We start from the raw sequence: 15,302 nt of genomic DNA, 5'->3' as shown, positions 1-15,302 counted from the left end.
CATTTGTTAAAAAGACTATCATTTCCTCAATTGACTGACACTGGAGAAAGGACTTTATTTCTAATGGCACAGCAAGCAGAATGAGCAGGATGTTTATAGCTGCTCCTCATGTCCCCTAAGTCCCATAGAGATGATGCATACAGGCCTAGTGGATGCATGTACATGATGGGTTACATTGCAGGAGAGGAACACTGAGCCTGAGGAAACTGTCACTGGATAGCAACCTGTAAGAAAGCCTGCATTTTCAATGGGGGTAGGTTACTTCATCCCTCAAGGCTGCAGGAACACAACCTTGAAAAGATGGCCTAGCCTTCTCGGCCTACCTAGCAAGAACATACAGAGCTCTTGGCAAATTGCCTCTCCCAACACTACACCTTAGGCAACCTCCCTTTTCCAAGCATCAGTAACAGTGAGAATCCAAAACAAAACCCATTGCCACTGATCTGATTCCAACTTGTAGCAACCCCATAGGACAGAGTAGAACTGCCCCACAGGGCTTCCAAGGAGCAGCTGGTGGATTTGAACTGCCAGCCTTTTGGTTAGCAGCTGAACTCTTTAACCACTCTGCTACCAGGGCTCCAGTAACAGTGAGATTGCATACTACTTCTCAGTTTCCATAAGGACAAGGCCGAGCCTTCTCTGTTTGTTTGTGAACCACACCCTCCCCTCAGAGGTATTTTTGTGTAAGGGTTCTATGCTAATTTTTTATAGCAACGTGAGGGAAAAAATTTGACATACGCTTGGGGCATATTCCTTTTTTTGGCTGTTTTTCAGTTTGGTTGTTACTATTTGTATAGTTCTTTGAATATAAATATTTAGACTAGATTTTTATTTTAAATAATTTAAAAGAAAAGCCAGTATTGAGTACTTTAAGTATATAAATTACTTCTAAGTTACCTTTGTATTGAATTGTAATTAGTTTATGAATAATAGCAGTGTTTTAAATGGGAGGGGGAAATGTGGTGATGTATTGAACTGAAACTTAAAGAAAGATTATGTTAATAAGTGTTAAGAATATCTCCCCCTAGAAAATACACAGATGACTGCTCTTCAAAGTATTGTGTACAGTTTCAAGCAGGTGTTTGAACCCCCTGAGGCCCGTCCAGAATAAAACTCCTGAGGCTAAATAGTTAACAATAGGTTCAAAGAATATTTACTACAAATATATTTAAAAATTTGCAATTACCTTTTCTCTTTTTACAACACAGAGGTGGACATCCAGTAGTCCCCACCACAAAGAGGGCTGCCAGTTCAAGTCCAAAGCCAAACAAGGCCAGTGGTAAGGATGTGCTCACTTAAGACACAAGGAGTTATGCAGATGTGACTATTTTTTTTCCAACATCAAGCTTGGATACTGTCTCTAAAAGGTTTTTATTGTCTTTCCAGAATTTTTTACAGGATCTAAGTGAAAAAAAAATCATATTTAAATAAAATCTTTAAAATAGTTGAGCATGGAATTTAGCACCAGATAAACCTGAGTTTATAAGTCCTATGTGACCTTAGAAAGCGATTTGATCCATATGTAAGTCCCTATTCCTTATCAGTAAAATAAGGATATTAAAAATAATAATGATATAATAGTATCTACCTTGTAACATTATAAACCAAACAAGCCTGTTGCCAACAAGTCTATTCTGACTCATAACAGCTCTATAGGACAGAGTAGACCTGCCCCATAGGGTTTCCAAGGAGCAGCTGGTAGATTCGAACTGCCGACCTTTTGGTTGGTAGCCAAACTCTTAACATCTGCACCACCAGGGCTCCATGTAACATTGTCCAAAAACCAGACCTAACCCATTGCCATCAAGTCAATTCCAGCTCATAGAGACCCTATAAGTCAGAGCAGAACTGCCCCATAGAGTTTCCAAGGAGCGCCTGGTGGATCTGAACTGCTGACCTGTTGGTTAGCAGCTGTAGTTAGGTATAAATAGAATAATACATGTGGAACACTCATTATAGTGCTTATTGCATAATAATTTAATCAGACATTTATTGAATTTCTGCTCTGTGCCAGGAACTGTTGGGGATATACCAGTGAGCAAAAGAAAGTACCTGCCTGCCTTATATTCTAGCATAATAATAGAAATAGTCATTTTTGTAGTTACAGCAGTAGCAGCAAACATTAATTTAATGCTTATTCTGGACCAAGCACTCTTCTAAATGTTTTACTCCTGACAACAATCCTGTGAGATACTATTACTATTATCCTGATTTTATAGAAAGGGAAGCTGAGGCACGAAGAAGAGAAGAGTTAATAAACAGTAGAGCCAGAATTTAAGCCTAGGAAGTCTGCTTTCATGCTTCATTTGCATAATCAAGGTCAATAAATATAGTTTATATTGCTAGTATTAATATAATAAAGAATGTTATCAGTTGCTGTCGAGTCAGCATGTGTGTCAGAGTAGAACTGTGCTCCACAGGGTTTTCAGTGGCTGATTTTTCAAAAGTAGATCTCCAGGCCTTTCTTCTGAGGTACCTGTGGGTGGACTGGAACCTCCAACCTTTTAGTTAGCACCCGACTGCTTTAACCATTTGCACCACCCAAGGACTCCATGAGAAGGTTGGGCACAGGGAAATGTGGTGGTACTTAGTGCTCTTGAAATATAAATTCAATATTCCCTACAAAACTAAATTTATGGTTTATCAGGCATTAGTATCTAAATAGGAGCCCTGGTGGTATAGTGGGTAAAGTGCTTGACTGCTAACTGAAAGGTCGGTGATTCAAAACCACCAGTGGCTCCTTGGGAGAAAGCTGTGGAAGCCTGCTTTACAGCCTTGGAAACCCTATAGGGTGGTTGTAAGTTGGAATTGACTTGACAGCAGTGGGCTTGGTTTTTAGGAGTATCTAAATATCAACAGTAGCTTTAAAAAAAAAAAAAAAAACCTTACTATTGCAGTTGTTTATGTTCTAAAAACTAAAGCTTAGCTTACCTATTACTCTCCTCTGTTGTTATCTTGAATATCTTAGGGGCCCTTCTTAGAGTCAGACTGTCTCAGAACACTCGAGTAAGCATTTTTTCTAGTGGCCCCTGGGACGACTCCTCTTTGTAATTTTCAAGACTGAAGAGAGTGGCTGTCCCCTGCTGCCCTTGTGGAAATTGCCTAGTGATCTGTCTATATGGTTCTCTGACTTTATTGCCATAGAACTAATCTCTTTCTGAGCTCTGAAAATCATATAGTATCAACAATAGGAACTCTCATACAGTGGTGTGAATATAAAATGGTACAGCCACTTTGGAAAATAGTTTGACAATTTCCTAAAAATTTTGAACAAAAACCTACCATATAATCTAGGCATTCTACTCCTAGATATTTATTTACTCAGGAAAAAAGAAAGGATACAAAGACTTATATAAAAATATTCCTAGTAGCTTTCCTTGTAATAGCCAAAAACTGGAAACAACTCAAATGTCCAAAAACAGGAGCATGGATAAACCAGTTATAGTATATCCATACAATGGAATACTACTCAGCAATAAAAAGAAATGAACTGTTGACACAGGCAACAACATAGTTAAAATAACCTCAAAATAATTTTACTGAGTGAAAGTAGCCAAACCAAAAAAAAAAAAAAATTCATAATGTATGAGTCCCTTTATACAAAAATGGTAGAAATTGCAAATTAATCTGTAGTGACAAAAAACAGAGAAGTGGTTGCCTGGAGACAGTGGGAGGGGAGGGGATGGTTAGGAGGAGAGGAGGGAGGGATTACAAAAAATAAGTTATTACGTTTTATGTTACTCTGGTACAATTTTTTTACCCAGTGGTTTATAATTGGTATAGTTTCTCATTATGTCTCCTAGATGAAGTTTAATAAATGCATTCTCTCTCTGAAAAATGATGCTCACAGACATTTTTGGGCTCTTTGTAACATCAGCCACAAAATTATAAAGGTTTATCCCTAAAACTGCCATTTCAACCTAATTATATTTAGAGGAGTAATTATATTTAGGGTTTTCTTACATAAAAGGTAGAAGTCCTTGAATACACCTGTGTTACAATCTTCCTTTTTTCTTTTTTTTTTTTAACATTTTTAAACTGTCATATCTTCCTAAGTCTCTGGAAAATATAATGAATCAAAATATTTTTAAATATGTGACTTTTTGACTATAAGAGAAGTATAATTACTCATTTTTAATATATGTATTGAATTTTTATACTAATGCCTAAGAGTTAAAATTACCTTTTTGTTTAGAAATATATTAAAAGTCCCTTTTGGTTGTAACTTACTTACCTTTGTTAAACTGATAGCCTTTATGAAATGAGGTAAAAGACTATCTTCCCATAAATAGTAAAGTGAGTACAGCTCAGCACCTGTAATGTCTCTTCCCATTAGGTTGGAATAATTTATTTTCAATATCTCACACTTAAACCCAAACCACACTTTTATGTGAAATATTTTCTTTTTCTCAGGATAAACCTTTCTCTAGTATTTGATTCAGTTTCCTTGGTTTTAAATTACTTTGTGATACAACTTTTAGTGTACTAATCAAAATAACATCCACAGAAATGTGGCTTTTTCTTTTATCGTTTTGATGTCTCTATTTTGCTTTTAACTAACTCATCCCCTTACTTATTTTGTTATTCCTCTCAGGTCATCACAGTGTGGAGCACTGCAGCAAACCCACTCTAACTCCTAATAGTTCTTTCTCCAAGGTAAATAAAAGTTTCTCTTCTTTCATGTCATGCTAATTTATCTAGATAATTTGTTTCATTTCATATTTAAATGTTTGTCTTCTTTAGACACATGTACTGGTCAGTAAGGAAATGTTTTAGTGAACGAATAGGCTTTGGTAAGTGAAGACACGCAGTGTAAAGCCCCACACGTGTAACCCACAAACAGTAGGTCACACACTCTCAGTCCTTAGGTAAAGCTGACTATTTAAATGGATTGTTTTATTGCCAGGATTTTTTTTTTAATGTGCAGTCTTTCTTTTGATTATCTCCTAACCAAGGGAAGAGAATAGGAAGGTAATTAAGCAAAGAATTGCTCCTTTGGCTTAATCAATTGGCCAGAAGTGAGCTTCAAATGTCAAACCTCGGCTACTAAAAAAAAAAAAATAGTGATGGCAAAAGAAGTGGGCTGACTTGATTTCTAAAGGCTTAGGGAACGTTTTACTACATAATAAAAGGAGAGAACTTAAATTATTTAAGGTTATGATAGAGAATTTGGCAGTGATATAACAAAAACTTTTAATGCATAACTAAATTCCGCTTCTTACGCTCTTTTTAAGGCTGTATGTGTGCCCCCTTGTTTGGCCAACATTTCTTTTTATGATTTTCTTTCTGGCCTGTAATGTTCATCTCTAAAATGATCACAGCTGGCTCTTCTTTTTGTGGAATTGTTTTATCCCACATGTATTCCATACAATCTTCTGAAGCCCACTGTTTGAATTTCTTCCCATGTAAACTGAAGCGCTGAGGCGTTTCTCTCCTAGTAAATGCTATAATCTCAACCAGGTTCTGGACATGAGTTGAAATTCACTGTGGGGGGAAAATTTAATTTAGTGACCAAAAGCCCAAAGTTCTATACCTTTCATCTCACTGGGTTATCTCACACTTGTGACTTGGTTTAGCAAGTCCTGAAAAGATACTGCAGCTGAAGAATTATAAGGCAGAAGTGATGAGAGCACAAATAAAAATGCCTTGGTGTTTGTAGTACGTGAATTAAAATACAGCAGTACTCCCTTCTCTGTTTATTCAGAAGGTCTTCAATTTCACATAGCTGAAGCAACTGAATTTTCATGTCTTTCTAGTATTATTCAAGCTATATAGAGCTTATTTTCTTTTTAAATATCAGCATGCTGTTGGAAGAGAGAAGGCTAGAGTTTCTGTTAAATTAACTTAAAACTCTGGAAGCCAGGACTTTTGCTAAAAGCTCATGGCTGCCAACATTTTGTTGCTGGAGTTAAAATCTTTCAGGAAGTCCCCCAGATGATATTCTGCCCTTGACCGTGAATGTCTCTACTATGAATTTCTCATGCAGAATGGAGTTTCACAATCAAGGAAAACTTTGACATCATTATATAACCGCTATTTGTGCATAAATAATTGCATTCCATCTACCATGTGTAATTTTTTGTTTTAATTAAAAGAGTAAGAGCTTCAGAGTAAACCACAACCATCTCTTTGTGTAAAATTTAATTTTTTCTAATCATTTCGTTTTTCCCTTTTTTCCCATAGCCTTTGCCTGTAGGCTATGCTCCATGAAATACTTCACAATTTACCATTGAATTAGAAAGTTAAGAGTCTATTCAATAATGATTTTATGGTTAAATATCCACTGTTATTTTTCTTAACAGATAAGATTCAGACTAGTTCAGATGAAATTTAGACTAGATTTGAAAATCTTTATAACTAATAGAAAATCAGGCCCTTGAATTGGAGTCTGTGACCATGTAACAGCTTTGTAAATACTAAAAGATGTTTTTGTTTTTCCTTCTTTGTTTCACTTCCGCTCTACTTATGAACTTTAGTAGCCCTATTAAACTTTTTAAAAATGTTCTGTGGAGGGCAAGTCTCATAAATGCTTCCTCAGAAAAAGAGGTTTCTGCCGTCAAATAAATTTAGGAAATGCTACACAATAGATTTCTCTTTTCCCTATTCAAAATTATATTAATGAAGGTTAGAATTCTTAGAATAAAAATACTGACCTATTGTTTAACCTAGTGTTTCCAGACCTATTTGACCATTGAAAACCCTCATCCTCTTTTCTTTGCACGTCTCATTGCACTGATATTTTCTAGAAACACTACTCTAAGGTGGGAGATAGAAAATGGGTCATCATTTGTTACTCTAGATTATATAGACTTTCCCCCATGATCACTCATCATTAGACAGTAGCTGTGTGAGTCACATGAGCAAGTCACTTCGTTGATCTTTCATATTCCTTATCTATAAAATTGAGGTAACAATATATGCTCTGCCTACCTCACAGAGCTTTTGTGAAAATTAAATTAGAACTATAAGTGAAAGCAAGGAACCCTGGTAATGCAACAGTTAAGCACTCATAACCAAAAGCTTGGCGGTTTGAACCCACCCAGCGGCTCTGCTGGAGAAAGACCTGGCAATCTGCTCCCATAAAGATTACAGCCCAGAAAACACTATGGGGCAGTTCTGCTCTGTCACATGGATCACTGTGAGTCAAATATCAACTCAACGATACCTATCAACAACAACAACATGAGTGAAGGCATTTTGAAATCTGTATGCTACCTATAAATAAGGTATTACTGAATTTTCTCGTTTCTTTGATGCCATCAATTATAATAAAAAAAAACATATAATCAGCTATACACTGTAAATTTTTTTATTAAAAGGGTTATAATTATTGAAGGCACATTAAAATATAAGGGGTAGGGGTATTGTTTCTTTCCATAGTTATTTGCTTCTTTCACCAAGTAGCTATGCTCATATAAGACAAAAATATTAAATAATAAGAAACTCATTCTAGGGTTAATCTTTATAATATAAAAGTTGATGTTAATATGGAAGGCTGTTATCTTCTCAGATACCAACTAGTTTAGTGAAATGTCTATTTTTCTACTTAATTTATTAAATTGCTTGGTTCTTTATCAGACATGCACCTTAAAGTGGACTTTCTTTCTAAACCTCTGGTCTTCCTTAGAGTGACCCTAATGTTCTACATTTAAAGTATCTCCTGAGGAGGTTTTCTCTTACTTGAGATTTTATCATTGTATTTCATGCGATAGAGGGTCCAGATGGAAATGATTTAATGTTAAGTACTATCAGTGAATTAAAAAACTATGTCAGAATTGTTGAGGGAAATTATTATTCCTGAACTAAAGTAGCTACACTGAGTAACCAATATTATTTTCCCTAAAAAATCACTAAAATTAGTTCACTTAGAGGCATCATCACGTACTCTCCACCACACATCTGTCAGTTTGTCATACTGTGGTAGCTGCGTGTTGCTGTGATACTGAAAGCTTTGCCACTGGTATTTACCAGCAGGATCACCCTTGTAGGATAGGCTTCAGCAGAGCTTCTAGGCTAAGACAGACTAGGAAGAAGGACCTGGTGGTCTATTTCTGAAAAATTGGCCAGTGAAAACCTTATGAATAGCAGTGGAACATTGTCTAACATAGTGCTGGAAGTTGAGCCCCCCAGGTTGGAAGGCACTCAAAAGACGACTGGGGAAGAGCTGCCTCCTCAAAGTAGAGTTGACCTTAATGACATGGATAAAGTCAAGCTTTCGGGACCTTCATTTGCTGATGTGACAAGATACAAAATGAGAAGAAACAGCTGCAAACATCCATGAATAATCGGATGAATCTAGGAAAATTGGAAGCCATTAAAATGAAATGAAATGTATAAACATCAGTATCCTAGGCATTACTGAGCAGAAAAGGACTCTCACTGGCTATTTTGAATCGGACAATCACATGGTCTACTATGCTGGGAATGACAACATGAAGAGGAATGACATTGCATTCATTATCAAAAAGAACATTTCAAGATCCATCCTGAAGTACAACACTGTCAATAATAGGATAATATCCATATGTCTATAAGAAAGACAAATTATTATTCAAATTTACGCACCTACCACTGAGGCCAAAGATGAAGGAATTGAAGATTTTTACCAACTTTTGCAGTATGAAATTAATCAAACATGCAATCAGGATGCATCAATAATTACTGATGATTGGAATACAAAAGTCGGAAACAAGAAGGACTGATAGTTGGAGAATATGGCTTTGGTGATAGAAACGACGCTGGAAATTGCATGATAGAATTTTGCAAGACCAATGATGTATTCATTGCAAATACCCTTTTTCAACAATGTAGATGGTGACTGCACACCTGGACCTCACCAGATGTAAAACACAGGAATCAAATCGACTACATCTGTGGAGAGAGACAATGGAAAAGCTCAATGTCATTAGTCAGAACAGGGCCAGGGGCAGACTGCAGAGGAGGCCATCAATTGCTCATATGTGAGTTCAAGTTGAAGCTGAAGAAAATTAGATCAAGTCCATGGGAGCAAAAATACAGCCTTGAGTGTATCCCACCTGAATTGAGAGACCATCTCAGGAATAGATTTGACTCACTGGACGCGAATGACCAAAGAACAGATGAATTGTGGAAACACATTGAGGAAATCATACATGAAGAAAGCAAGAGGTCATTAAAAAGACAGGAATGAAAGAGAAGACCGAAATGGATATCAGAAGAGCCTCTGAAACTTGCTCTTGAACGTCAGTAACTAAAGCAAACTAAAGAAATGATGAAGTAAAAGCTGAACCGAAGATTTCAAAGGGAGGCTCCAGAAGACACAGGAAAGTATTATAATGACGTGTGCAAAGACCTGGAATTCGAAAACCAAAGGGAGGCGCACACTCAGCATTTCTTAAGCTGAGTTAACTAAAGAGAAAAATTCAAGCCTCAAGCCACAATATTGAAGGTCCTAGGAAAATATTAAATGAAGCAGGAAGTATCAAAAGAAAATGGAAAGAGTATACAGAGTCACTGTACCAAAAAGAATTGGTTGGCATTCAGCCATCAGGAGGTGTAGCATATGACCAAGATCCGATAGTACTGAAGGAAGAAGTCCAAGCTACACTGGAGGCACTGGTGAAAAACAAAGCTTCAGGAATTGACAGAATAGCAATTGAGATGTTTCAACAAAGGGATGCAGTGCTATAAGTGCTCACTCATAAACATCAAGAAATTTGGAGGAGAGCTGCCTGGCCAACTGCCCACTCCAAAGAAAGGTGACCCAACAGAATGTGGAAATTAGCAAGCAGTATCATTAGTATCACACCCAAGTAAAATTATGCTGAAAATCATTCAAAACTGATTGCAGCAGCACATTGACAGAGAACTCTCAGAAATTCAAGCCAGATTCAGAAGAGAACATGGAACGAGGAATATCATTGCTGATGTCAGATGGATCTTGACTGAAAGCAGAGAATACCAGAAAGATGTTTACCTGTGTTTTATTAACTATGCAAAGGCATTGGACTCTATGGATCATAACAAATTATGGATAACATTGCAAAGAATGGGAATTTCCAGAATACTTAATTGTGCTCATGTGGGGCCTGTACATAGACCAAGAGGCAGTCATTCAAACAGAACAAGGGGATACCACATGGCTTAAAAGCAGGAAAGGTGTATGCTGGGATTGTATCCTTTCACTGTACTACTTATTCAACCTCTATGCTGAGCAGATAATCTGAGAAGCTGGACTTTGTGAAGAAGAGCAAGGCATCAGGATTGGAGGAAGACTCATAAACAACCTGCAGTGTGCAAATAACACATCCTTGCTTGCTGAAGTTGAAGAGGACTTGAAGCACTTAGTGATGCAAATCAAGGCTACAGCCTTCCTTATGAATTACATCTCAACATAAAGAAAACAAAAATCATCAAAACTAGACCAATAAGCAACATCCTGATAAGCAGAGAAAAAATTGAAGTTGTCAAGGATTTCATTTTGCTTGGATCCATAGTCAACTCCAGTGGAAGCAGCAGTCAAGAAATCAAACAATGCATTGCATTGGGCAAATCTACTGCAAAAGATCTCTTTAAAGTGTTAAAAAGCAAAGATGTCACTTTGAGGACTAAGGTGTGCCTGACTTAAGCCATGGTATGTTCAATGGCCTCATATGCATGTGAAAGTTGGGCAATGAATAAGGAAGACCGAAGAAGAATTGATGCCTTTGAATTATGGCGTTGGTGAAGAATATTGAATATACTGTGGCCTGCCAAAAGAAGGAACAAATCTGACTTGGGAGAAGTACAACTGGAATGCTCCTTGAAAGCAAGGATGTCAAGACTTCATCTCATGTACTTTGGACACCTTATCAGGCAGGATTGGTCCCTGGTGAAGGACATGATGTTTGGTAAAGCAGAGAGTCAGCGAAAAAGAGGAGGACTGTCAATGAAGTGGATTGACACAGTGGCTGCAACAATGGGCTCAAGCATAATAACGGTTGTGAGAATGACACAGGACCGGGCAGTTTTGTTCCATTGTACATAGGGTTGCTATGAGTCGGAATCTACTGGATAGCAACTAACAACATAACAATCATATTCTCTGTGTATTAGTGTTTGACTGCAAGTAAAGGTAAAAATTTTAAAGAACTACTTCTCTCTCATGTTTTTTTATAAATAAAAAGGAGGCAGGGTTGATTTGGTAGCTTCTTAGTCCTCAGGGTCCCAAGTTCCTTCCAACACATCACTATATCATCCCTTGGGTGCTGTCTTAGTTATCTAGTGCTGCTACACAAATGGATGGCTTTGACAAAGAGAAATTTATTCTCTCACTGTTTGGGAGGCTAGAGTCCAAATTCAGGGTACCAGCTCAAGGGGAAAGCTTTCTGTCTTTGTTGGTTCTGGGGGAAGGTCCTCATCATCAGTCTTCCCCTGGTCAGGGAGTGTCTCAGCATAGGAACCCTGGGTCTAAAAAACACACCGTCTTCTCGGAAAGTGCTGCTTTCTTGGTGATATGAGATCCCCTAGTCTTTCTGTCTTTCTGGTCACTTCCATCTTTTATATCTCAAAAGAGATTGACTCAATATGCAACCTAATCTCGTAGATTGAGTCCTGCCTCATTAACATAACTGCCTCTAATCCTGCTCCATTAACATTATAGAGGTAGGATTTATAACACATAGCAAACTCACATCAGATGACAAAATGGACAATCACAATATTGAGAATCATGACCTAGCCAAATTAACACACATTTTGAGGGGGATACAATTCAATCCATAACAGGTCCCATCATCATCTTCTTTGTCCAAGATGGTTGCTAGGCCTCTAGCCATCACTTCTACATTGGAAGAAGCAGAGAACAGGAAGGGGTGAATAATGACATGCCACCTCCTTTTAGTAATACTCCTCAGAAATTCACACATTTCTACTTACATCTCGTTGACCAGAATTTAGTTAAGGGGCCACATCTAGCTGCAAAGGAGTTTTGAGAAATGTTCCCTGTATTCTGAGCAACTAAAAATTCAGGGTCTTTGTACTAAGGAAGAAGAGAAGAACAAGAGGGAGGAGCAATGTGCTATCCCTGCCTAATCCTAGAAGCCAGTATAATAGTAAACTAATTATTTGCTTTGGTTTTATTCTTTAGGTTAATGGGGAAGGGGTAATTGAAGTTTCGTACCCTGAAGGAAAACGCTGTACTTACCAGATGAAAGGATTAACAAACTTGACTCTGTCCAAAGTTAATTTTTCAAATCAGTCAGCCAGTTACTCTAAATGTGCTAGTAATTCAGGTAAGAAAGAAATATCAGCTGTCCTCTCTTATTTGCCTTGCATGTTACTGTAGCTTTAAAAATATTGTTGTTAAAAGAAATAAAAGAACAATATAAAAACTAATATTGTTAATTGCATTACTATACAAATGTCCAACATCCATCCTTATCTCTGAGACTAAAACTCTTCTCAAATGGTTGGAAATCTGTCTGTTTTTTTGATAGCTTATCTTGTACTCTGGGAAGCAGCAATTCATTGGCTACCTAACAGTTTAGAAAATTTCTCTTAGGGATATTTGGGCTGACCTATTATGTCATTAAACTCTGTAACATAACTTCCATCTGTGTGTTTCTTTCATGAATTATTTAAGATTAGGAAAATAAACATTGAATTATTAATGCCCCATGAAAAGGTATTTCACCAGCTTGATTTTGATTTATTCTTTGCAAGTTGCAGTTAGATTGTGTGGTCTTTGTCAGAGCAGCCAGAGTAGTAATAGAGCTACTACTATAAACAAGACAGGGACTTACTAACGCAAACTAGTTTTCCAGTCATGGCTGCTTTTCAAAGTATACCTGTACCCCGTTGCTGTCAAGTTCATTCCTACCCCTAGCGACCCTGCAGAACTTCCCAGTGAGCATCCTAGGCTGTAATCTTTACAGAAACAGACTACCACATCTTTCTCCCGCCGAGTGGATGGTGGGTTTGAACCACCCCTTTTGGTTCACCGCTGAGTGCTCAACCACTGCACCACTAGTGCTCCTTCCTTTTCAAAGTAGATGCTTAAACTTTGAAAGAACCCATTTGATGCCTTGCCTGTTTTACATATCAATGTTTTGAACGTAAAACCCATGTAAATTACTGTTTTTCAAGAATCTGATGTACAAGAAGATGACATTTATGATGATCCGCAAGAAGCTGAAGTTATCCAGTCTCTGTTGGATGTTGTGGATGAGGAGGCCCAGAATCTTCTGAACCGAAGGAGTGCAGCAGGAGATGCCCGGGTTCCAGGTAGATGGGCCGGAACAACTAAGTTGGTGCATTTAGTAGTACCAGAGCATCACTAGGGAGCATTTTGGAGTAAATATAAAATATATTAGTGGTTTCCCTTATTTCTTATCAGTGGGTAATAAAATAAAGAATTTGTTATCTTCTATTTTTTATTTTCCACAAAATATGTGTGGGTGGGTTACTTTATTAGTGAAATCTCAAAATGTATCATGAATATCATGGCTGTTACTTTTAGAAATCTTTGCCAAAACCTTTTCCCCCAGTTGACAGTAAGCTATTCTTGAGGCATTCCAATTTTAGTAGATAAGCTCAGATAGAAATTTGATGCTCATGCCATTTGTTGCTAACTCTTTTATTTAGAACATCGAAACTGTTTGTGAATATTTGTCCATTTACTGCCTTCTTTTGCAGGTAAATGAAGGAAATTTTGTACTGCCTCGATAGTTTTTTTAATTGCCCATGGCGTGTTATTTCTCTCACAGGTACATTGAAGACCGGTGGGAAGTTGTCAGAAGAGAGAGCAGAAGATACAGACTGTGATGGTTCACCTTTACCTGAAGATTTCTCTGAGGTAAAGATAATACCTTCAGAAACAGTCTAGGATGTTATCCATCATCGAATTATATGTTTTAATCCAGAAATTGAAATAATTTGAAACTGATTCTTGTTTTACTGAAAAATTACATTTAAGGGAAAACAGAAGTAATTTCATTTGTTACATTAACGAATCATCTTATTCCAGTGAAATAATCATTCCTCAAGTTTTCTCAATTGAGCTGACTAAGAAAAAGCTTGGAATCATGGATAAATTACATATAAGCTTCCTCAAACGAGGCATCTATTTACAGCAGTCTGATCTTGTTCAGTATTCTAAGATAATTTCTTCCACTCTGTCCTTCTTACTCTTCTTACTGAACATTTTCAGAAACTGTCTAAACTGTCTGGGTTCTAACAATAATTACTGTGCATGCATGCACTCACACACAATTCCATACACACAGGATTATGTTTATTAAACATTTAGAAGTAATTAACATGTACATATGAAATATATATAGATTACAAATATATGTTTATACATATATAAAAGAAAGCTTATTTCTGTTAAATATGCATTGTATCAACAAAAATGACTATACAAATATTAGATATCTCAACATGTAGCATTTATAGTGGTATTACTTAAAATGTTTTGACATACTGTCACAATATTAATAACAATGTAATTAAAAAAAAAATCCAAACCTGTTACCATCAAGTCAATTCCAATTCATAACGATCCTAAAGGACAGAGTGGAACTGCCCCCTGGGCTTCCAAGGAGCAGCTGGTGGATTCAAACTGCATACCTTTTGGTTGCAGCCAAGCTCTAAACCACTGCACCACCAGGGCTCCATAATAATAATAAGCTCTTCAAAAAAGTTTTTCTAAACATTTTAAGCCATGATGCTTTAATTATGTTTTTGTAAATAATACTGAAGATGCCCCTTAAAATGTATGTTCTGAAGTCATTTTTAACTATGAGAATAAATAAAAAAATCTTTAATTTTCATTTCAAAAATGTCATATCAGATACTTTTCTTTAAAAAAAACTTAATATAGATTCTCATTTATATTGGGCTATATAAAAGTTTATAGCAGAAAATTTTATTTGTCAACTTTTTTATTTTGAGCCTGAAAATATTGCATCTTCGTTGTAAAAATATGTTTCAAACAGAAATGTCTAAATGTAAATTCCCTTTCTACCCAGTCTACATCTTCACCTAAAGTGACTATTATTAAAAGCTTGGTTTATACTCTTCATTATATGCATGAAAATATATATATTTGTATATATATGTAATTTTTTGTGAATATAAATTTTACCACATAGTTATAAGTTTAGTTTTCATTATTGCCCTCTTTTTGTTTGTTTAATTTTCTTATTGAAGAAAGTTAAATATTTGGAAAGTATAGAAAAGGAGAAACATTTTCATTTTGCTTTCTCCTTACCTTTTTACCATTAATATTCCTATAAGAAATTAAAAGCAAGACAAATGTGAAGGTAAGTGGAACCAGTAAA

General features: G+C 36.4%; 1 protein-coding gene across 11 annotated transcripts in view; it reads left to right on the top strand.

The window, feature by feature from the left end:
* Positions 1-15,302, top strand: part of PTPN13 (protein tyrosine phosphatase non-receptor type 13) — a 278,545-nt gene that overhangs the window by 240,016 nt on the left and 23,227 nt on the right. For all 11 annotated transcript variants that reach the window (XM_064285603.1, XM_064285600.1, XM_064285598.1 and 8 more), the window contains 5 exons: positions 1,209-1,279; positions 4,595-4,656; positions 12,107-12,251; positions 13,105-13,242; positions 13,725-13,813. In XM_064285603.1, the coding sequence (XP_064141673.1) occupies positions 1,209-1,279; positions 4,595-4,656; positions 12,107-12,251; positions 13,105-13,242; positions 13,725-13,813 (505 nt within the window). The remainder of the gene's footprint in view (positions 1-1,208; positions 1,280-4,594; positions 4,657-12,106; positions 12,252-13,104; positions 13,243-13,724; positions 13,814-15,302) is intronic.

Source organism: Loxodonta africana, chromosome 5, assembly GCF_030014295.1.
Source record: "Loxodonta africana isolate mLoxAfr1 chromosome 5, mLoxAfr1.hap2, whole genome shotgun sequence".
Taxonomy (NCBI): domain Eukaryota; kingdom Metazoa; phylum Chordata; class Mammalia; order Proboscidea; family Elephantidae; genus Loxodonta; species Loxodonta africana.
The sequence above is the reverse complement of the archived record's forward strand: the minus strand, read 5'-3'. Positions and strand labels throughout refer to the sequence as shown.